Below are 22,500 nucleotides of genomic sequence, written 5' to 3' on the forward strand. Positions count from 1 at the left end.
GTGAGCATTATTCTTTTTACCCTCTAATTCTCTAGTAGAAATGTTAAAAAGGCATTTAAAGGGATAGTACTTTCAAAAAATAAAAGCGGCTGTAAATGTATTCACCCTCAAGCCATACAAGATGTAGATGAGTTTGTTTCTTCATCCGAGCAGATTTGGAGAAATGCTCACCAGTGGATCCTCTGCAGTGAATGGGTGCCGTCAGAATGAGAGTCTAAACAGCTGATAAAAACATCACAATAATCCACAAGTAATCCACACCACTCCAGTCCATCAATACCATCTTGTGAAGTAAAAAGTTGTGTTTGTAAGAAACATATCCATCAAGATGTTTTTAACTTAAACCGCTGCATCCGTCAAAAGTCCATGCAAAAATACTTTTCTTACTTAGATTTTTTGTCTTGTTTCCAGCCAAAATATCTAATAATTCTTAAATCAAGAAGGATTTTCTAGATGAGTAAAAATTATTGTCTTGTTTTCAGAAAAAACAAGTCAAAATTAAGTGTGTTTTTGCTTGAATCAAGCAAAATAATCTGCCAATGGGTTAAGAAAAATGATCTTGTTTTCTGTTTGAAGTAAGAGTTTATTGCTTACCCCACTGGCAGATTATTTTGCTTGTTTCAAGCAAAAGCACACTTAATTTTGACTTGTTTTTTCCTGAAAACAAGAAAATTAATGTTACTCCTCTAGTACTCATCGAATTTTTAGATATTTTGGCTGGAAGCAAGACAAAAAAATCTAAGTAAGAAAAGCATTTTGTTCAAATGAAGAAAGCAATATTATGGATAGACGACTCATAGTTTGCCAAACGCAACAGTTTTAAGTTAAAAACGTCTTAATTAATTATAGATTTGTTTCTTACAAACATAAAGTTTTTCACTACACAGGATGTTAATTGATGGAGTGGTGTGGATTATTTGTGGATTTTTGTGATGTTTTAATCAGATGTTTGTACTCTTATTCTGACGGCACCCATTCACTTTAGAGGATCCTTTGGTGAGCAAGTGATGTAATGCTACATTTCTCCAAACCTGCTCAGATGAAGAAACAAACTCAATCTTAAATGAGGGTAAGTTCATTTTTAACAGCTTTTCATTTTTTGATGAACTTATATTTATTGATCATTTTATTTCATTTAATTATTATTTAGATTTTTTTTCAGCTTTAATTTTGGTCATTTTAGTTTTCCAATTGAAACAAAATGAAATGTTTCCTTGTTTTTTTTTCTTTGAACTGACTCCTTGGTATCTGTATTGTAAAGTTCAACGTAAATATGTTTAGGTCATGAACCAGACAAACCAGCTCGGATAAGAATCACAGCAGCATGATTTTATTTGTTCGGTTGTTTTTGCAGGTTAGAGATTACTGCGCTGCTATTGGCTGAGGAGCTGAATCCCCATCAGGCTTTAGGTGTGGTGGAGACAATGGCGGAGGTGCACTGCAGAAACCTTCAGTTGATAAACAAGTAAGACACGTGCATAACATGCATAACATTCAGAATGACTTGTACAAACACTATATGACAAAAATATTGAGACACCCCTTCTTTAGAACAGAAAAAGGCGCTTCCAAAACTGTGGCAACAAATATGGAAACATAATTAATGTATTTAAAAACAGTATTTCCAGCTCTGTTGCAACTGTTTTGTAAGTGTCTAAAATGACTGTACCCATACGTACAAGTCATTGGTGTTTGGTGATGAGTTTTTGGCTCAAGGTCTGCATTTAAAGTCACACCAGAGCTGTTCAGCTGGGATTAGGACTTTGCTTACTGCAGACCAGTCAAGTTCTTCCACATTATAAGTTCTTCAAGTCAAGTTCTTCTTCATTTTATTCTTAAACATTAAGATTTGTACTCATGAAAATTACTAAAGTAGTCAAACCTGTTCAAGGGGGTGTCCCAATAATTTTGGCAATATAGTGTATCTTCATAATTTATACCATCCAGCCTGTATAAAGTCTCAGATCAATTTCATTGCATGGCAGTCATGATTAGAAATGGGAGAGGAGATCTTACCATGTCTTTTTTTGCAGAATGTCAGCAGTACTCTTAAAGAATCTGGAGACGTATAGGCCAGTGGAAATCGCTCGGATCACTCAATCTCTCATCCTGCTGCACTGCCAGAATCCCGAGATCTTCTCCAGACTGAAAGCCAAACTGCAGCAGTAAGTGCTTCCTAACTCTGAGAGGTTTTTATTTAAATTAATGTGTTTATTTAAATACAGTAATGTCATTAATATTGTAAAATATTATTAGGATTTAAAATAAGTTTTCTATTTGAATATGGTTTAAAATATAAAAAATCATTCTATTATTCTGATTTGCTGCTCATGCAAATTTGAACACATCTTATATAACACAGTTACAGTATCTCACAAAAGTGAGTACACCCCTCACATTTCAGCAACCACTTTAGTATATCTTCTAAAGAGACGATACTATAGAAATAAAATCTTAGATACGTTTTAGAGTAGTCATTGTGCAGCTTGTATAGCAGTATAGATTTACTGCCCTTTGAAAATAACTCAACATACAGCCATTATTGTCAAAATAGCTGGTAACAAAAGTGAGTACACCCTAAGTGATAACAGCAGTATGTTGTTTAACCATGCAACGCCACATGTCCTATTCATCATGTTAATGTTTTTGTCTGCTTGACAGGACCATACAAAGTTGTGTATCTTGTATTAGAGCAGTTAAAATTAGGTGCTTCAAGTACAAGTCTCTCATACTGACCACTGGATGTTCAACATGGTATCTCATGGCAAAGAACTCTCTGAGGATTTAAGAATTAGAATTGTTGCTCTCCACAAAGATGGCCAAGGCTATTAGAGGTTCAGTAACACCCTGAAACAGAGTTACACTACAGTGGTCAGGGTCATACAGAGGTTTCCCAAGATGGGTTCCATTCAGAACAGGCCTTGCAAGGATCGATCAACGAAGCTGAGCACTCGTTCTGTGAGTCAGGTGCAGAACCTGGCTTCAAAAAACAGACGCATGAGTGCTGCCAGCATTGCTTTGAAGGTTGCAGAAGTAGGAGGCCAGCTTGTCAGTGCTCACACCATACAGCGCACACTGCAACAAGTCGGTTTGCATAGGCCTCGTCCCAGAAGAAAGCCTCTTCTGCAGCTGGCTCACAAGAAAGCCTGCAAACCGTTTGCTGAAGACAACCTGTCCAAGAGCATGAATTACTGGAACCATGTCCTGTGGTCTGATGAGACCAAGATAAACTTGTTTGGCTCAGATGGTGTCCAGCATGTGTAGCGATGCCCTGGTGAGGAGTACCGAGAAAATTGTGTCTTGCCTACAGTCAAGCTTGGTGGTGGTAGCTTCATGCTCTGGGGCTGCATGAGTGTTGCTGAAACTGGGGAGCATGGAACATAGATTCCATTATGTACTTTACATTCCGAAGCAGAAAATGATGCCTTCCCTCCAGAAACTAGGCCGAACGGCAGTTTTCCAACATGATAACGACCCCAAAAACACCATCAAGATGACAACTGCCTTACTGAGGAAGCTGAAGGTGATGAGGTGGCCAAGTATGTCTCCAGACCTGAACCCTATTAAGCACCTGTGGAGAACCTCCTTAAGTGGAGAAGCACCATGTGTCTAATGTCCAGGAACTCTGTGAGGAGTGGAAGAGGATCCCAGCAACAACCTGTGCAGCTCTGGTCAATTCCACGTAGGGCTGTGCAATATATCGAACGATATTGTGAGGCGCGTTTAGTCAATGAAGCCGGTGCTTTGATTAGTAGAAAATCTCCATCACGTGCGTTCCGCTCAGGTTCCGCTGGAGCGGCAATTGATACACAGAGACGTAAATCTCTGACAAGCTACGCCATATCGCGCTAAATATAGAAATGCGATATTAAGCTCGATATGGCGTAGCTTGTCAGAGATTTACGTCTCTGTTTATCAATTGCCGCTCCAGCGGAACCTGAGCGGAACGCACGTGATGGAGATTTACTACTAATCAAAGCACCGGCTTCATTGACTAAACGCGCCTCACAATATCGTTCGATATATTGCACAGCCCTAATTCCACGGCCATGATAAATAAAGCAGTGCCAGATAACAATGGTGCTAACACAAAATATTGACACTTTGGACAAGTTGACTTAGTGTGTACTCACTTTTGTTGCCAGCTGTTTTGACAATAATGGCTGTATGTTGAGTCATTTTCAGGGGACAGTAAATCTGGACTGCTATACAAGTTGCACATTGACTACTCTAAAATATATCCAAGTTTCATTTCTACGGTATTGTCCCTTGAGAAGATATTCTAAAATGGTTGCTGAAATGTGAGGGGTGTACTTACTTTTGTGACATACTGTATGTTTTAAATAATTGTTCTTTCATTCATTATCACTTCTAGTTTCCTGCTGCACAGCGTGTATCCGTATGAGGTGACCATGCTGACCAGGGTTCTGTCCATGCTTCCTTCTCGCCGTCCTGACGAGGCCGTCCTTTCCCGGGTGAACTCTGTGATCCCGCAGTGCAACCTAAATGACCTCAACACTTTCGCCATGGTGGTCGCCAAGTGGATTCGCAACGATCCCTCGTACCGACACAACACCTCCAGCAAGTACGTTCACCTGCTCCAGACCCTGAACCGCTGCAGCCGTGAGCGGCTGCACAGCTTCGAGAGTCTGGACGTGGTGCTGGAGGAAGTGAAGTGTTTGTCGGGGGAGTGGTTTGATGAGATGCTGCTGGAAGAGTCTATGGTTGTCACACATAAACTGATTGACCAGATATCCTGGACTAATGTGAATGAGTTGGGCAATTATCTGAATAGGACTAACTATTTCTGTGCTCCGCTGATGGACCGTATTGCTAATGTGACGATTGACAATATAGACAAGGTGGGAGTCAACCTAAATGTTTTTTTGTTTTATATTATGTTCATTTTTAATGTCAAAAGTTTAAGGAAAGTCTTTTCTGCTCACCAAGCCTGCATTTATTTGATCCAAAATACAGCAAAAGCAGTAACATTGTGAGGTATTTTCACTATTTAAAATAACTGCTTTCTATTTCAAAGCTGAATTTTCAGCATCATTACTCCAGTCTACAGTGTCACATGATCTTTCAGAAATCTTTCTAAAATGCTGATTTGCTGTTCAAGAAATGTTTATTATTATTAATATTATCAGTATTTAAAACAGTTGAGTACATTCATACTTTGAGTAGAAAGATCCAAAGATCAGCATTTATCTGAAATAAAAAGCTTTTGTAACATTATACATTAAACCATTCAAAAGCTCGGAGGCTCGGATTTTTTTGATTGTTTGGGGATTTTTTTTTTTTTTTTTTTGAAACAAAATTATAGAAATTAATACTTACATTTACCATGGAAGCTGTAAATTGATCAAAAGTGATGATAAAGACATTTATAATGTTACAAAAGATTTCTATTTTAGATAAATGCTGTTCTTTTGAACTTTCTATTCAGATCAGAATATTAGAATAATTTCTGAAAGATCATGTGACTGGAGAAATCACAGGAATAAATTACATTTTAAAATATATTAAAATAGAAAATAATGAAAAATTTTTTTTTTTGGATTAAATAAATGATGGCTTGGTGAGCAGAAGAGACATTAAAAAACATTAAAATTCTTACTGTCCAAAAACAGGCAGTTTATATAAGGTTAATTTAATGTTTTTTTTTTTTTTTTTTTGTAATGTCATTTCAGTAGTATCTATGTACTTTTATTATTATTAATATTTTGAATAATCTTTTATTTTTATGTTTTCCGTTTTTTTTTTAGTTTTAGTAATGCTATGTGATTTTTATTTTTCTCATATTTTAAGTTTTGGATTTTTTTTATTATTATTATATTCAGTTATATAATTTATATAAATACATGTAAAGGATATTTACATTTAATATTTATTTTTATGTCATCATTTAGGTTACACAAGGTTAATTTATGTAAGGTTAATTATAAGGTTAATTATATTTGCTTTTATAATGTTATTTTACTATTATTTATATACTTTTAGTATTTATTATTGCATTTTATTTTATTTTCATATTCCCTGTTTTCTTTTTCAGCTTAAGTTTTAGTAATGAGCTTTTGTCATTTTTTTGTTATTTTTCTATTTAGCTTAGTTTTTATTTCAGTTTTAGTGTTAGTAATTTACTTCATCTTAAACTTGTTTATTTTTAAGTTTTTTATCTAATATTTATATTTCTTTGTACAGCTTTAATTTATGAAAATGATTTTTTTAATAGTTTTAGTTTTAGTTAACAATAACAACACTGGTCACAGTGTTATTATTTAAGTTTTGGTACTAAACGCAATTTTGTGGAAAAAAGTTGGGGGTAATATTATTACAATTTAAAAGAACTGTTTTCTATGTTAACAGATTTTAAAATTGAATTTATTCCTGTGATGCAGGAATTTTGTCACATGATCCTTCAGAAATCATTCTAATATGATGATTTGCTGCTCGAGAAACATTTCTTATTACCAATTTACAAAATTCATCACCACCTGTTATAAATAAATTTGTGTTTGTCTCCTCCAAACAGATTCATTACTCTGCAATGTATCCCACTTTGCTGCCTTTCGCAGTGCTAAATTATGACCCACCAAAGGCGGAGGAGTTTTTTGATGCGTGCATTCGACATTTCACTCCATATATTAGTAAGGTTCTTCCAGTATGCATTTATAACAGCTTCTAATCTTAAAGACTTAAAGTTGAGCCTGTTTTTGTTGATTCATACAGGTTCTTTTGATCCTCACCTGCTGGTTCTCTTGGCCTATGCACTGGCTCTTGCTGGTTATTTCCCTGAGGAGGTGGTCAGAGAGATATTCAACGTGGACTTTCTTGCAAAGTTGGATGCCCATCTGGAGAGTATGTCCTTTTTTGAGATTGTATAACTTCATATAAACAGTTGAAGTTAAAAGTTTTCATACACCTTGCTGAATCTGCAAAATGTTTTTTTTTTTTTTTACCAAAATAAGAGGGATCATACAAAATGCATGTGCTTATTTAGTACTGACCTGAATAAGATATTTCACATAAAAGACATTTACATATAGTCCGCAAGAGAAAATAATAGTTGAATTTATAAAAATTACTCTCTTCAAAAGTTTACATACACTTGATTCTTAATACTGTGTTACCTGAATGATCTACAGCTGTGTTTTTTTGTTTGTCCTGAACAGTTAAACTGCCTGCTGTTTTATAGAAAGATCCTTCAGGTCCTACAAACTCTTTGGTTTTTCAGCATTTTTGAGTATTTGAACCCTTTCCAACAATGTATGATTTTGAGATCCATCTTTTCACACTGAGGACAACTGAGAGACTCATATGCAACTATTACAGAAGGTACAAATGCTCACTGATGGAGGAAATAAATTGCATTAAGAGCTGGCGGGTGAAAACTTTTGAACAGAATGAAGAATTCTTATTTTGCCTAAATATCTTTTTTTTTTTTTTTTTAAAGTACTGCCCTAAAGAAGATACTTGCATGTTTCCCAGAAGACAAAAAAGTTTATAGTTTTCACCCAGTTGGCTCTTAATGCATTGTGTTTCATCGTGTTTGAACCTTCTGTAATTGTTGCATATGAGTTCCTCAGTTGTCCTCAGTGTAAAAAGATGGATCTCAAAATCATACAGTCAAACCACAGATTTTTTAGGACCTGAGGGATTTTTCTGAAGAACAGCAGGCATGTTAAGCAGGTTAAACTTAACTGTTCAGGACAAACAAGGGACTCATGAACAGCTATCACTAAACAAGTATTAACACAGTATTAAGAATTAAGTGTATGTAAACTTTTGAACGGGATAATTTTTTAAAAATTCAACTTTTATTTTCTCTTGTGGATATGTATACAGTTTTCAACATTCGAAGTGGATCAAAACCTTTCATTAAATTTTGTCCTAAAACCAAAAAGAATACCCGTTCTTATCTTAGGACAACTTTGATGAACTTTTTTGATCCACTTCGAATGTTGACTACTGTATGTCAACGTCTTTCATGTGAAATATCTTATTCAGGTCAGTACTAAATAAAAAATAGCATGCATTTTGTATTATTGCTCGTATTTTGGAAAAATAATGAACATTTTGACATTTTTGTTTCTTTCCAAGATGTAGATGTAGATGAGTTTGTTTCTGCATCAGAACAGATTTGCAGAAATGTAGCATCACTTGCTCACCAATGGATCCGCTGCCGTGAATGGGTGCCGTCAGAATGAGAGTCCAAACAGCTGATAAAAACACCACAATAATCCACAAGTAATCCAGTCCATCAACTGAAGCGAAATGCTGCATCATTAAGACTTTTTTCAATTCCAAAATCCATAATATTGCTTCCTCTTGTCTGAAACAGGAGAGAAATATGCACAGATCAAGCACCATTTACCAGTGAAAACAATCCAAAACTGTTCTAAACAAATATGTTGGTGAGTTTTGACATAAGAGCACAACCGAAGACTGCAAGACTTTTATACTTATTATGGAGTTAAAATGTCTTCATGATGGATTTGTTTCTTACAAACACGCAACTTTTCACTTCGCAAGATGTAAATTGATGGACTGGAGTTGTGTGGACTACTTGTGGATTATTGTTTTGTTTTTATCAGCTGTTCTGTAATACAAAAAACCTTTGCAGTTCTTAACTTTGGTAATAGTTATCAGTGCTTTGTTGTTCAGTGTTGTTTTTCTCGTTGCTGACAGTCTTTCCAGATACTCTAAACATGCGCATCCGTCTTCGTCTCATGGAGCTGAATCGCGCCGTGTGTCTGGAGTGTCCTGAGTTCCAGGTGCCTTGGTTTCATGACCGCTACTGTAAACAGCTGCAGAAGAGAGGTCAGCCTCATTACCCTAGTCTTCAATGTCATATTATCCTTCAGAAACCATTCTAGTAAGGAATAACATTTTTCATTTAAACATCTTGTAGCCATGAGCTCCATCAGTCCAGCACAGCAGCAGATCCATAAGATGCTCGGTGATGTCCTGGGTGGGATGAACTGTGCCAAAGTAGGAGTGCTGACTCCATACTTCTATACTGTTGGTGAGTTTTGAACCAGCATTACATGCAAAACAGACTGGACTTTGATTAGTGGCTTTTCAGTGGCCAGTATATAGTGTGGCTTAAATTGACTCTATTTGCTTTGTATAAACACATTCTCTGGTCTCACTGTGCACATACCACTCTGACATTACCTTTCTTTTCATCACAAATCATTCTCAAAAAGCTACTCTTAAATAGCCGACTTTAAATACATTACACTATACTGCCCTCCAAAGCCAAAGTGCAGTAACTACGCCAACACTGAAACTGAGAAAAATGCCTTTAAAGTTTTTACGCCAGCAAGTCAAACATGTTGACACTCTTGTTTCTCTGAAACACTCTTGTTTCTCTGGGACAAAAATGAACAAGGATACTTTGCAACAAGACAAATAGTTGTCACTAAGTCCATTTTAAGCCTTAGCTCAATTTTGACCAAATGTGTAGTTACTGCGTTTTGCCTTTGGATGGCAGTATACAGTTTAACAATAAAAATAACAGATTTGTAAAAAAATATTTAGTCAGAGTTTAATCATTAATTAAATGTAAGTTATTGTATCCGTTTGGCACACTGATAGAGGATAGTCTCAACATTAACCATAGCAAATTTGGAGTCTCTTACTCAAACTTTGTAGCGCTAACACTTGTCCAAAGTTCCACTCATGTTTATGCTAATAACTTTTGAACCGTAAGGCACAGAATTCTTTTTTTTTCCCTCTGAATCCTTGGCTCATGTTGAGTCGAATGAACACCAAAATTCAAAAATCATAAGGTTTAGTTCTTTTCTATTTTTAATAATTCTTGAAATCTACTTTTTCGAACCTGTCCTAGATGGTTTGTCTGATTTTCACCAAAATTGGCTCAGATCATCTTCAGACCATGCTGGCAAAAAGTTAAGGAATTCAAGTTGATTCGTCCAACGGTTCTCGAATAATGCGCAAACGAATTTTATGAAAAGCACACAAAAATGGGTGTGAGACTATATCTCCGAAATGGTTTGGCGTATTGAGACCAAACTTGGTGTGTGTTATAACAAGCATGACCTGAGGTGACCTGCAGTGTTTTGGTGAAGTGCCACCTACTGGTCAGGAGATGTGAAAAATGCCTTTTTTTGCTTATAACTTCTCAATGGTTTGGCCAAAACTGGTCTCTTTAGATTCGGTGCACCATGCCATTTTTATTTTTGTAATAAAATGCTATATTTTACAAATGCCTCTGTATGGGTCATCAGCACAATGCCCTGAAAAAGCCTAAGAAGTTTCGAGCCAGCGCCATAAAATGTATTGTTCACCCAAAAATTTTAATTTGATGTTTATCTGCTTACCCCCAGCCCCAGGGCATCCAAGATATAGGTGATTTTGTTTCTTTAGTAAAACACAAAGATTTTTTACTCAACCCGTTGCAGTCTGTCAGTCATATAACGGCAGTCAATGGGCACCAAATCTTTGACAGTAAAAACATACATAGACAAAACAAAATTAAACCTTGCGGTTGGTGATGATACATTGAGGTCTTAAGACACAAAACAGTCGGTCTGTGCAAAAAACTGAACAGTATTTATATCATTATTTACCTTTGATCCATCGCAACATTCAACTGTCCTGAGGGCGTTCACAACAGCCGGCGCGTGACGCGTCAACGTGATTTGCCATAGTAGATGCACGCATGGAAGTGATCTGTCAATTGATCAAGTCTGTGCGTCTCTCTAAAGTGATTAACAGCATCGTCTCTACTAATAGTAAAACTTTAATTTCATTTTCTTCAAGACCACGCTGTTGTTACCTCGCGTGTGAGAAATGCCATGTAGTTGTTAAGTTAGATCAGGGTGCTCAATAATGTGTCTTTGACCTTCATTATGTATGTTTTGATTATACAGTGTTGTAAATAAAATACAAATAATCTAAAACTCCATTCTTTAAATCTTCTCACATTGTTCCTTACCTAATAGTCACATTCATTCATTGATGGGCCATTAGGGCAGGGCTCTTTGTCTCTCAGGTGTGAATTGCTAAATATCCATGGGTCATTGCCACTCCTACGCATGTTCCCTTTCTATCACAAAACATGTTTTAGAAAATTTATATCAATGTATTGTTTTCTCTGAACGAGTGAATGAGATGATTTTCACATCATTTGGTTGAAAAAATTCTCAAAAGTCTTGTGAACAAATGTTCTGCATGTGTTTCATGGCCTTATTTTAGTGACTTCAAAACTTTAGTTTTTTCACTAACCACGCATAAACGTTGTTTTCTCAAACACACAAACATGCACATTCATGTTGTTTACTTATTATTGTAGCCCAAATGGTGCTGATTACAATGTAATTAGACTTTAGCCATTAACATGTTTTTACTGAAATAAGCACAAATGTCTGGGCATGTCAAAACTTTTCCAGGGCCCCAAAACACCCTCAGACCCCAGAGGGTTAATCGTCAGAACAGCGCTAGCATCATTAGCGCGTATGCTAACGTGTGGGCAAACTGTATGTGTGTGTCTGTAAGGGAGAGAGAGTGGGAGAAATAGAGTATGTGCTTTCCGTACATAATAAAACGTAATATTGTGGCAAAAACATGGAAATAATCTGTCGCTTTTATCCTGTTGTTTACTGTATTTATTTGTTTGGCCAGTGTCTTGTGGGTTTTGTTTTTGTGTTTTAGGCTGTAAGGACCTTTGAAATAACTGAAATTGTGTGCCGAAGTGATATAGACATGTAATGCGGTCAAGTGCTGCCTGGAACTATGTTCGCTGTGCGTTTCCCTGAAAATAATGCACACCATCAAAACGTTTGTCAGCCAATCAGATTCAAGCATTCAATAACCCCATAGTATAAACACTGCATAGCGGCTACTCAAAATGGTAATTACTTGGGCTTATCCTAATTCTGGCAACCGAATAAAAACTAAAAGATTACGTTTCCTTGTGTGAACTCATCCGGATGTGTTGACTTTTCACCGACTACTATGCCAGAGCACGTTGTGAACACGCTCAATACAGTTGAACGTTGCGGTTGATCAGAAGTAAATGATATAAATACTGTTCAGTTTCTTGCACAGACCGATCATTTCATGTCTTAAGAGCTCAATGTTTCATCACAAGCCGCAGGGTTTAATTTGGTTTTGTCTGTGTATGTTGTTTTTACTGTCAAAGATTTGGTGCCCATTGACTGCCATTATATGATTGACAGACTGCAACGGTTTGAGTTAAAAATCTTTGTTTGTGTTCTACTGAAGAAACATAGTCACCTACATCTTGAATGCCCTGGGGGTAAGCAGATAAACATCCAATTTTCATTTTGAGTGAACTATCCCTTTAAGAGAGTGCTCCTAATCTCAGCTCATGACCTGTATAAAAGACACGTTGGAGCCAGAAATCCTGGTGATTGATAGGGGATCAAATACTTATTAAAATGCAAATCAATTTATAACTCTTTTTTTTTTTTAACCTACCATTAAAATTATAGACTCATCATTTCTTTGTCAGTGGGCAAACTTACAAAATCAGCAGAGGATGCAGTTCCCTTAACTGCACATTCACAGACATACAGTGGTACAGGATGACAATCCTAGACACAGCATTGCTGCTTTATGCTTTGTGGGAACATGACCGCATTATATTTTTTGTCATCAGATTTTGAATTTGTCCTGGATCGCCATCTTCATCCAGTACCGTACAGCGAGCCCAGCCAGCTGCAGATCACCGAGAGCGGAAATGTTCAGTGGCAGTCCGGATCTGCAGACGGAGACAGGACGGAGCTGCCACCCGGAGCTCGCCGGTATGTCTCATGTGACCCTCACTCACTCTAATGTGTTGAAGAACACATAATAATCAGAAATAATATAATTCTGTAAATCTGTCCAGCATTGCCTTGGATTTCCTGGACTCCAAATCATTCTGCAAAAACTCGTGGCACATGAAAGGAGATGCCATGATGAAGAAAAGACATCTGGAAATTTTAGGATATCACGTATTACAGGTCAGTAGAACGTTAACTGATTATTTTGATGACAAAAGTGTGCATTTTTGTAACGTATTAATAATGCATATTTCTACACAGATTCCTCACTTTGAATGGAACTCAATGGAACTGTCTACAGAAGATGCATGGAAAGAATATCTGAGGAAGAAAATATTCTCAGAGTTACCCTGAGACATTATCTTGAAACAACAGACATTGGATTGTTTGCAGACTGTCTAAGCTGCAAGATTAGTACTGCAATCTTACATTAAGTGCTCATTTTGTAATAAATGATATTGCTTATGTCACTTTTTTTATTCACAATGAAGAAATGCATAGCTGTTTTCCCTTCAAAAATTTATTTATTATTATGCATTTTATATAAAAGAGAAAAGGTGAGTGTATGGCAGTGTTTGACATCCATTGTATAAATGTTTTCCTCAACTGCACCACATTCGTGACCCTGGACCACAAAACTAGTCATAAGTAGCACGGGTATATTTGTAGCAATAGCCAAAAATACATTGTATGGGTCAAAATGATCGATTTTTCTTTTATGCCTAAAATCATTAAGATATTAAGTAAAGATCATGTTTCATTAAGACATTTTGTAAATTTCCTTCTGTACACATATCAAAACCTAATTTTTAATTAGTAACATGCATTGCTTAGAACTTCATTTAGACAACTTTAAAGGTGATTTTCTCAGTATTTTGATTTTCAGTTGTATCTCAGCCTGCCAAATCTTACTTCAATGGAAAGCTTATTTATTCAGCTTTTAGATGATGTATAAATGTATATGTATGTATGTATGTATGTATGTATATGACTGGTTTTGTGGTCCAGGGTCACATTTGCCAACACAACATGAAATTTAATAGGTCATTTGTATTCTTAAAGTCAACATGAAATATCATTCGCCACCCATTTTACTTTAGTGAGGAAGAGGGATGAATGATTTGTAATGCCTGCATCAAAATAACTTTTTTAGAGGCAGAGAAAGTTGCATTTCATTTTGATTGAAACTTACAAAAACTGGGAATGTGCATTATAGTACATGTTGGCTTGAAATGTTTTTTTGTGGATTATACTGCTTTAAAACATAGGTACACTTAATTATTGGACATAATCTATAACAGGTGGTGATATTTTTAAAGTTTAGGCATCTTTGCTGCATTTAGCCTCATATAAACGCAGGAAGCGGCGGCAGCATATCGCATCTCTCGTATCATTCCAGTCCACTGTTTCTTATCCTCTTCATACCTGTTAAAAAAGAGCATTTTTTAAAGATTTAGTCCAAGTTTGAATAATACATTACCAGTTAAAGGTTCAGGTGCACTTTTTGTGATTTTTGTGATCAAAAATACAGTAATATTGTAAAAATAATACAATTTTCTATTTAAATGTATTTAAAAATGTAATACATTCCTTTGATGCAAAGCTGAATTTTCAGCATCATTACTCAAGTCTTCAGTGTCACATGATGCTTCAGAAATCATCCTAATATGCTGATTTGATTCATATTTTTTAACACTTACTGCCAGATGTCTGTGTTTTCTGATGGGACACACTGTTTGTCCTCGTTCTCCTGCACTGCAAAGCCGCCTATCACATACAGGACACCACCAGCACTGACCAAATTCACAGAACTTCTCTCCTGCACAAACTCAGGGAACGGCTCCCATCTGTTGAGAAAAAAACAGGGTTTAAACTGATTGCCTCATTGTCTTGTAGATAACTTCAAAGAATAAAAACCACAATATCCTAGGTGAGTAAACATAAGGGTGAATTTGAAGTAATGTAACTAATTTCCATATTTTAGTTGTTGTTTAACTGCCCTGTTAAAAAAAACGGCATATGCTGGTTAGGTAGGTTTTGATGCTGGGATGGTAGTTTAAGCTGGTTAATGCTGGTCCTTAGCTAGTTTATGCTGGTCCTTTGCTGGATAAATCTGGTCTTTGACCAGCAACATGACCAGCTAAGGACCATCATAAACCAGCATCCCAGCATCAAAACCTACCTAACCAGCATATGCTGTTTTTTGCAACAGGGTGGCAAGTTATTAAAAAATATTCAACTTTTTCCTACTTTTCTATTTCTATAATCTGTATGGTTCAAACCAAACATATTTTGTGGTGAATTTTGTTTAATAGAGGGTATTTTTAAGATTCTTGTCCTGGAAACCTGTTTGGCCAACCACAATCGGCTTTTTGCACGTCTCCTTGATTTGTTATAACATTTGGCAAAATTGGCAGTCTACAGTAGCCTACTCCAGATGTTTTTTCTGGTCTGTCCGATTAGTACAGCCCAGAATATGATAATAATTGACCATTTCAGCAGCAATAATCAGAAAATATGCGAGTTTCGTTGGTTCAGTGCTGCCAATATGGCCGATTGATGACGCATGGTGAAAACACTCTATTGGTAATCATTTTATAGGTTTTCTATATACACCCAATATTATTTTCAATTTTTTGACATTATTTTAGAGGTAAACAAAAACACTCAAATCAGTAAGTGTTATCAATTTGAGCGTTCAGTTCGCGAACGAATCGTTCGTTTGAACTGGTTTGCCAAATCAGACTGAATCGTTGGAAACGGTTCGTGTCTTCAGTAAGCAATAATCCACAAATTTTAAAAATTACTTACTCGAAATAAACCAATATTCCGGAGTTATTCAGTTACTCCAACAGTACACTGACTGAACTGCTGTTAATAGACAAATAATGAGCACTAGTGGTGTCCAGTTCGCGAACCAATCAATCTTTTGAACCAGTTATTTCTAGTGAACCATTCGAACCGGTTCACCAAATCGGACTGAATCATTTGAAACAGTTCACGTCTCCAGTAGCCTAAGTACTATTCCACAAATTACTCAAGTTATTTACTTTTTTCCCTCTGACTCGAAATAAACCAATATTCCGGTGTTATTCTGTTACTCCAACAGTACACTGACTAAACTGCTGTGAGAAGAGAAAAAAACAGCATATGCTGGTTAGGTATGTTTTGGTGCTGGGATGCTGGTTTTTATGCATGTTTGGACCGAGTTGTCCTTGCATTTACACAACTCTGACCAGCAGGCGTCACTAGCGTGCGGCGTTTGGAAAGCTTCGAAACAGTGAATCACTTGCTTGAATTGATTCAAAGTCTCGAAAAGCATCGTTTCTCCCACCAATGACAGTTCATTTAACAATTTGGCATTTTCCCACTATTTTTAAAATATAGACATTATTATAGAAATTATACATTTAATACCACTGAACATAAAACACAAATAAAGCAAATCCATTGCTCATCATTAATTCTGATTCTGTTCACAACAGTTTAGACAATGCACTATTGGAGAAACTGAATAATTTTGGATTACTGGTTTATTTCGAGTAAGAGGGAGTGTCGGGCACGTCAAAAAAAAAGTAAATAACTTGAGTAATTTGTGGAACAGTATTTACTGGAGACGCGAACTTTTCCAAATGATTCAGTCCGATTTGGTGAACCGGTTCGAACGGTTCACTAGAAAGAACCGATTCAAAAGAACGATTCGTTCGCTAATCGGACATCACTCCCTGTTGAAAAAACAGCATATGCTGGTATGTTTTGGTGCTGGGATGCTGGTTTTAGCGGGTTTATGCTGGCCCTTAGCAGGTAATGCTGTTCTTTGCTGGTTTATGCTGGCCCTTAGTTGGTTTATGCTGTTCTTTGCTGGTTAATGCTGGCCCTTTACTGGTTTATGCTGGTCATTGACCAGTTAAGGACCAGCATAAACCAGCTAAAACCAGCATCCCAGCACCAAAACATACCTAACCAGCATATGCTGTTTTTTCTCTTTTCACAGCAGTTCAGTCAGTGTACTGTTGGAGTAACTGAATAACTCCGGAATATTGGTTTATTTCGAGTCAGAGGGAGTGTCGGGTACGTCAAAAAAAAAGTAAATAACTTGAGTAATTTGTGGAATAGTACTTACTGGAGACACAAACTTTTTCAAATGATTCAGAAAGAACGATTCGTTCGCTAACCGGACATCACTCCCTGTTGAAAAAACAGCATATGCTGGTATGTTTTGGTGCTGGGATGCTGGTTTTAGCTGGTTAATGTTGGTCCTTAGCTGGTTTATGCTGGCCCTTAGTTGGTTCATGCTGTTCTTTGCTGGTTTATGCTTGCCCTTTACTGGTTTATGGTCACTGACCAGTAACATGACCAGCTAAGGACCATCATAAACCAGCAAATGACCAGCATAAACCAGCTAAGAACCAACATTAACCAGCTAAAACCATGGTTAATTTTGTAGTTACTGTCATTTTTCTACAAATACATAGTTAAACCATGGTTATTGTAGTAAAACCATGGGTAATTTGTAGTTACTATGATTTCACTGTCAATACCGTAGTAGAGCCATGGTTAATTTTGTTGTTACTGTCATTTTTCTACAAAAACATAGTTAAACCATGGTTATTGTAGGAAAACCATGGTTAATTTTGTAGTTATTGTCATTTTTCTACAAAAACATAGTTAAACCACAGTTAATTTTGTGGTTACTATGATTTCATTGTCAATTAATTTTCAGTTTATTAATCTTCAGTTAATTTTTCTACAAAAACAGTTAAACCACAGTTAATTTTGTGGTTACTATGATTTCATTGTCAATACTGTAGTAAAACCATGGTTAATTTTGAAGTTACTGTAATTTTTCTACAAAAACATAATTAAACCACGGTTAATTTTGTAGTTACTATGATTTCACTGTCAATACCGTAGTAAAAATACATGGTTAATTTTGTATTTACTGTGATTTTTCTACAAAAACATAGTTCTACCATGGTTAATTTTGTAGTTACTATGATTTTACTGTCAACACCATAGTAAAAACCATGGTTAATTTTGTAGTTACTATAATTTCATTGTCAATACTGTAGTAAAACCATGGTTAATTTTGAAGTTACTGTAATTTTGTCCACAAAAACATGGTTAAACCACGGTTAATTTTGTGGTTACTATGATTTTACTGTCAATACCATAGTAAAAAACCATGGTTAACTTTGTAGTTACCATGGTTTACTCCAAATCCTATAGTAAAAGCATGGTAAATTTTGTGGTTACTATGGTTTTACTACAAAAAACATACTTTAACCATGGTTACTGTAGTAAAACCATGGGTAATTTTCATAAATGAAGTATCAGTTAAAAACTAGTGATGTTTACATACTTGTTTGTTCCAAAGTCATAGGCTTCACTAGAGCCTAAAAGGCCATCTTCATTGACCCCTCCGACCACAATGATCTTTTCTTTGTGGACGGCGGCTCCAAACATAGACCTGGGTGTCTTCATGGCTGCCAGCTCTTTCCATTCGGACTTCTTGTGGTTGTACGCAAACATCTTGTTGATGGTTTTACTGTTCCACAAATGAAAACAAGCAATGAAGCCTAACCTCAGGCTTTTATTTTGTATTCAAACTCATGTTACCTGACTTACTTGTCATCTGTCTTTCCTCCTATGCAGTAAACTAGTCCGTTTTGTGACACCACACTGTGACCGTGAATTCTTAAAGGCAGTTTTTTGGTTTCTTGCCACTTCATCTTACTGTGGAGAACAAGGTAATTAGATGGACATGCAGTTGTTTGGCGTAGGCCTATGTATGTAGCAGAAGAAACTTACTCAACATCATAACACAGCACTGAGTCCAGAGACTCGTTAGATTGCAGGTCTTTACCAGCAACTGCAAACAAAATGTTTTCAAACTCCCCCATGGCGAACAGACACCTGGGCGATGGCATTGGTGGCAGGGCTAACCAGGTTGGAGAATGAGGGTCCATCTGAAGAAAATGGAAGATTTGAAATGAATTACAAATGTAAATAACTTTATTTTCGCTGATCATATAGGCCTTCATGCTAGGTCTGATAACGATAAGGAACCGTTTTGCACCTAAAACCACTTCCTAGAAATATATAGTCATACAATTAAATGCATAGAGCACCCCAAAAAAACATGTCATCATTTACTCACCTTTATGTTTTTTTTTTACTCTTGAAAATGTTAATCCAGAGTTATTCTTAACTAAAATAATAAAAAATGCTCATTACTTAAAATAAGTAGCTACTTTAAAAAATAGGGAATGTTTGAAGCTTGATGTATTAAAATAACTAAAACTGAAATAAAAAGTCATACAAATTTATGTATATAGACATACACTACCAGTCAAAAGTTTTTGAACTGAACAGTAACATTTTTAAGTCTTTTCTGCTTACCAAGCCTGCATTTATTTGATTTAAAGTACAGAAAAACAGAATTTTGAAATATTTGTACTATTTAAAATAATGGTTTTCTATTTGAATATATTTATAAATCTAATTTATTCTTGTGATCAAAGCTAAATTTTCAGGATCAACACTCCGGTGTTTGGTGTCACATGATCCTTCAGAAATCATATATTATAGTATAATTTTTATAATTATTCACTTATTAAATTATTTTTATAGTTAATTTTTTTTTTTTGGGGAAAGAAATTATACAAAAAGAATATTTATTTAGCAACAATGCTTTAAATGGATCAAAAGTGATAATAAAGACATTTATAATGTTACAAAAGACTTATTTCAGATAAATGCTGTTTTTCTGAACTGAAAAACTGAAAAATTCTACTCTGTTTTCAACATAATATTAATAAATGTTTTTTTTAGTGGCAAATCAGAATATTAGAATGATTTCTGAAGGATCTTGTGACTATACACACACACACACACACACACACACACACACACACACACACACACATAACTGCAGTGTAAAAAAGCTCAGAGAAGTTTAGAGACAAAATGTTTATGTTGCTCTTTTCGTTAATGTAAGTGAAAAGGACTGCGGCTGTCAAGCTCCAAAATGACAAAAACGTACCATATAGTCCTTATGTGCTTAATTCCAGGTTGTCTTAAGCTGTAGTAAGTCCTCTGCCGCTTTAAATGCGCGATCTTTTTAAAGGCGGGTAAATTCAGATTTTCCGTTGATGAATTTATCGTTCCTCAGCTGAAGAAAAAACGGTTATGAAAACCGTTTCTCTATATCGTTATACTCCATGAGTATAGGTAAGACCACACCACAGCTATAAGAATTTAATTATAGTTATAAACATTAGTGTGAACAGCCTTTTGTTGTATATTATATAAATGAATGACTTCGCTGCTGAAAAAAACGCATATGGTTAGGTATGTTTTGGTGATGGGATGCTGGTTTATGCTGGACCTTTGCTGGTTTATGCTGGTCTTTTGCCAGTTTATGCTGGTCCTTTGCTGGTTTATGCTGGTCTTTTGCTAGTTTATGCTGGTCCTTTGCTGGTTTATGCTGGTCCTTAGCTGGTTTATGCTGGTCTTTTGCTAGTTAATGCGGGTCTTTTTCTGCTTTATGCTGGACCTTTGCTGGTTTATGCTGGTCTTTTGCCAGTTTATGCTGGTCCTTTGCTGGTTTATGCTGGTCTTTTGCTAGTTTATGCTGGTCCTTTGCTGGTTTATGCTGGTCTTTTGCTAGTTAATGCGGGTCTTTTTCTGCTTTATGCTGGACCTTTGCTGGTTTATGCTGATCCTTGACCAGCAACATGATCAGCATAAACCAGCAAAGGACCAGCATAAACCAGCTAAGGACCAGCATAAACCAGCATCTCAGCACCAAACCATACCTAACCAGCATATAGCAGGGTTAACCTTACCTGGAAGAAATAGCACTGCAGTGGTGATTCCTTATCGTCGTCATCAACAAACAGTCCTCCCAAAACATAAAGCAGGTTCTTTTTCGACGTGATGCTAACATGATTTCGAGGTATCTGCTCAGCTATGGCCGCTAGGAAGCATTCGTTTTCAATAACATCATAGGCCACAGCCGCTGTGTCGTTTACCATCAGGATGAGATCCCTTTTGAACATCCCTAGCCGTTTGTTATTATTGAGAAACCCAGGCAAGACATTTTCCCCATCTTCTCCTTCGCCTTTCTCGCCCTCTTTAGATTGTGGAAGCTTTCCAGCAAACGCCTCTTTGATGACCTTCAGCTTCTTGACGAGTTCAGGGTCGGCTTTTATAATGTCGTCCTTTTCCACCTTCTCCTTAAAGTATTTCTCTGGGAGAAGACGGAAGCGAATGTGCTCGAAAGCATCTTCCAAAGCTTTCGTCCGGTTCTCCTTGTTCTTCCTGACCCATTTCATCAAGAGCTCGAACACAACCTCTTCCTTTTCCACATTCAGGGCATCGCAACCAATGATAGCAAACAACTCGGGAGCGTTGAACTCAAGAAATTCTTCATCCTTGGATAAAGTCTCAAAACGCTCCGCTATGAAGTCCCTAGCAGCAATAGCAAGTCTTGGGCAGTTCAAAACCAATCCCATTCTGAAAACAGCCAAGCAGTTGCCTAACGAAAGCTTGTTTTGTAGGTAGTTGACGCAAATGGTGAACACGGATGGGATCTGGAACCTGTTGGCGACTGCGAAGACGTCTTGGACGTTCTCATCTGTGATTTCGATGTCTGCGGAATAGAGATAGTTCACAATCATGTCCATAATGGTGGGATCCACATCCTCCAGGACTACTTCCTTGCTGGAGTCTTTCTTCTCAACGCCGTCTTCTGTAAAGTAAAGCTCTCGGAAATACGGGCTGCACGCAGCCATGATGAGTCTGTGGCAGGGAACGCTCCGATCTCCAACCTTCAGAATACAATCCACGAACTTGTTCTCCTTCAGAAGTTCCTTCAAACCGTCCTGAAGCAGGGTGCTCTGAAAGAGCTGTAGGTCTTCCTTGATACTCATGGGTTCCATCTCAAAATTCGCAGAGGATGCTGTGCTTCCTCTTGTCTTGCCGTCTCAGTTGTAAGAGGCTGAAATAACACAGAGCCCCAACACAAACTGCCTGCAATTTAAGTCCGCCCCTCTAAATTTAGACCCCTCATACAGACAGAAAGAATTCAGGCTGACCAAACGGGAGCACAGTGTCGCATCCAGCAGCTGTCAAAGACTGAAAAAGACAACTGTGAACCTTGGACACACTCAGAGGTCAGGGGTGTTTTGTAAATGAATGTGTGTTTGCTACTATAGTATTAAAGGATGGAAGAAGTGACGCGCCCGGAGGTATTCAACCTCTGTCTAAGAGTTTTAAATAATCGTAAAGGTGTGTCATTACCTCTGTTTTGCACATGGTGTCATTTGAGCTCTCAAAAATAAGTTTATAATTCGGTGACTCATTCATGGTTTACTCTTCACGTCTGGTTTCTATTTAAAGGAAAAGCTCAGCCAAAAATGTTATGCGCTTTCATGAGCTAGTTATAAAATGTGTGTACATTTTTCTAAATTTACATTTGACATTTTTGTTCCACAGAAAAAACAACAGCACACAAGTTTGGAACAACATGAGGGTGAGTAAATAATTATTTTTGTGGATAAGTATTCTTTTAAATGCTCTAAAAGGTCAGCAAACAACAGCTGCTGTCAGGCAGAGAGCAATTAATCAGCTCTTCTGGTCATTTGTGAAGTAGTTGAGCTCATCTGACACATTTTTA

General features: G+C 36.7%; 2 protein-coding genes across 2 annotated transcripts in view; one reads left to right on the forward strand and one right to left on the reverse strand.

Annotated features, from left to right (window-relative positions):
- fastkd1 (FAST kinase domains 1) overlaps positions 1–13,384 on the forward strand; it is a 21,184-nt gene extending 7,800 nt beyond the window's left edge. Inside the window, exons 4-13 of the mRNA XM_073845129.1 lie at positions 1,355–1,465; positions 2,034–2,165; positions 4,376–4,862; positions 6,536–6,650; positions 6,733–6,861; positions 8,692–8,823; positions 8,915–9,028; positions 12,653–12,797; positions 12,884–12,998; positions 13,080–13,384. Coding sequence (XP_073701230.1) covers positions 1,355–1,465; positions 2,034–2,165; positions 4,376–4,862; positions 6,536–6,650; positions 6,733–6,861; positions 8,692–8,823; positions 8,915–9,028; positions 12,653–12,797; positions 12,884–12,998; positions 13,080–13,172 — 1,573 coding nt within the window. The 3' untranslated portion in view covers positions 13,173–13,384. The remainder of the gene's footprint in view (positions 1–1,354; positions 1,466–2,033; positions 2,166–4,375; positions 4,863–6,535; positions 6,651–6,732; positions 6,862–8,691; positions 8,824–8,914; positions 9,029–12,652; positions 12,798–12,883; positions 12,999–13,079) is intronic.
- Positions 13,385–13,725: 341 nt separating this feature from the next.
- klhl41a (kelch-like family member 41a) lies at positions 13,726–21,800 on the reverse strand. Its single transcript, XM_073845910.1, has 6 exons — positions 20,669–21,800; positions 18,630–18,787; positions 18,447–18,554; positions 18,181–18,366; positions 14,519–14,665; positions 13,726–14,243 (listed from the first exon to the last, which is right to left on the reverse strand). The coding sequence occupies exons 1-6, from the start codon at positions 21,761–21,763 to the stop codon at positions 14,132–14,134; spliced, it is 1,806 nt and encodes a 601-aa protein (XP_073702011.1). The 5' UTR covers positions 21,764–21,800; the 3' UTR covers positions 13,726–14,131.
- Between the last annotated feature and the right edge of the window lie 700 nt (positions 21,801–22,500).

This window comes from Garra rufa, chromosome 8 (assembly GCF_049309525.1).
Source record: "Garra rufa chromosome 8, GarRuf1.0, whole genome shotgun sequence".
Lineage (NCBI taxonomy): Eukaryota > Metazoa > Chordata > Actinopteri > Cypriniformes > Cyprinidae > Garra > Garra rufa.

Excerpts from the sequence above, each read along its gene's own strand:
- klhl41a (XM_073845910.1), bottom strand. The coding sequence starts at position 21,763 with ATGGAACCCATGAGTATCAAGGAAGACCTACAGCTCTTTCAGAGCACC. Across the intron at positions 18,367-18,446 it reads GGAGGAAAGACAGATGACAA|TAAAACCATCAACAAGATGT; the intron begins GTAAGTCAGGTA and ends TTTGTGGAACAG. Across the intron at positions 14,666-18,180 it reads TATGACTTTGGAACAAACAA|ATGGGAGCCGTTCCCTGAGT; the intron begins GTATGTAAACAT and ends TTTTCTCAACAG.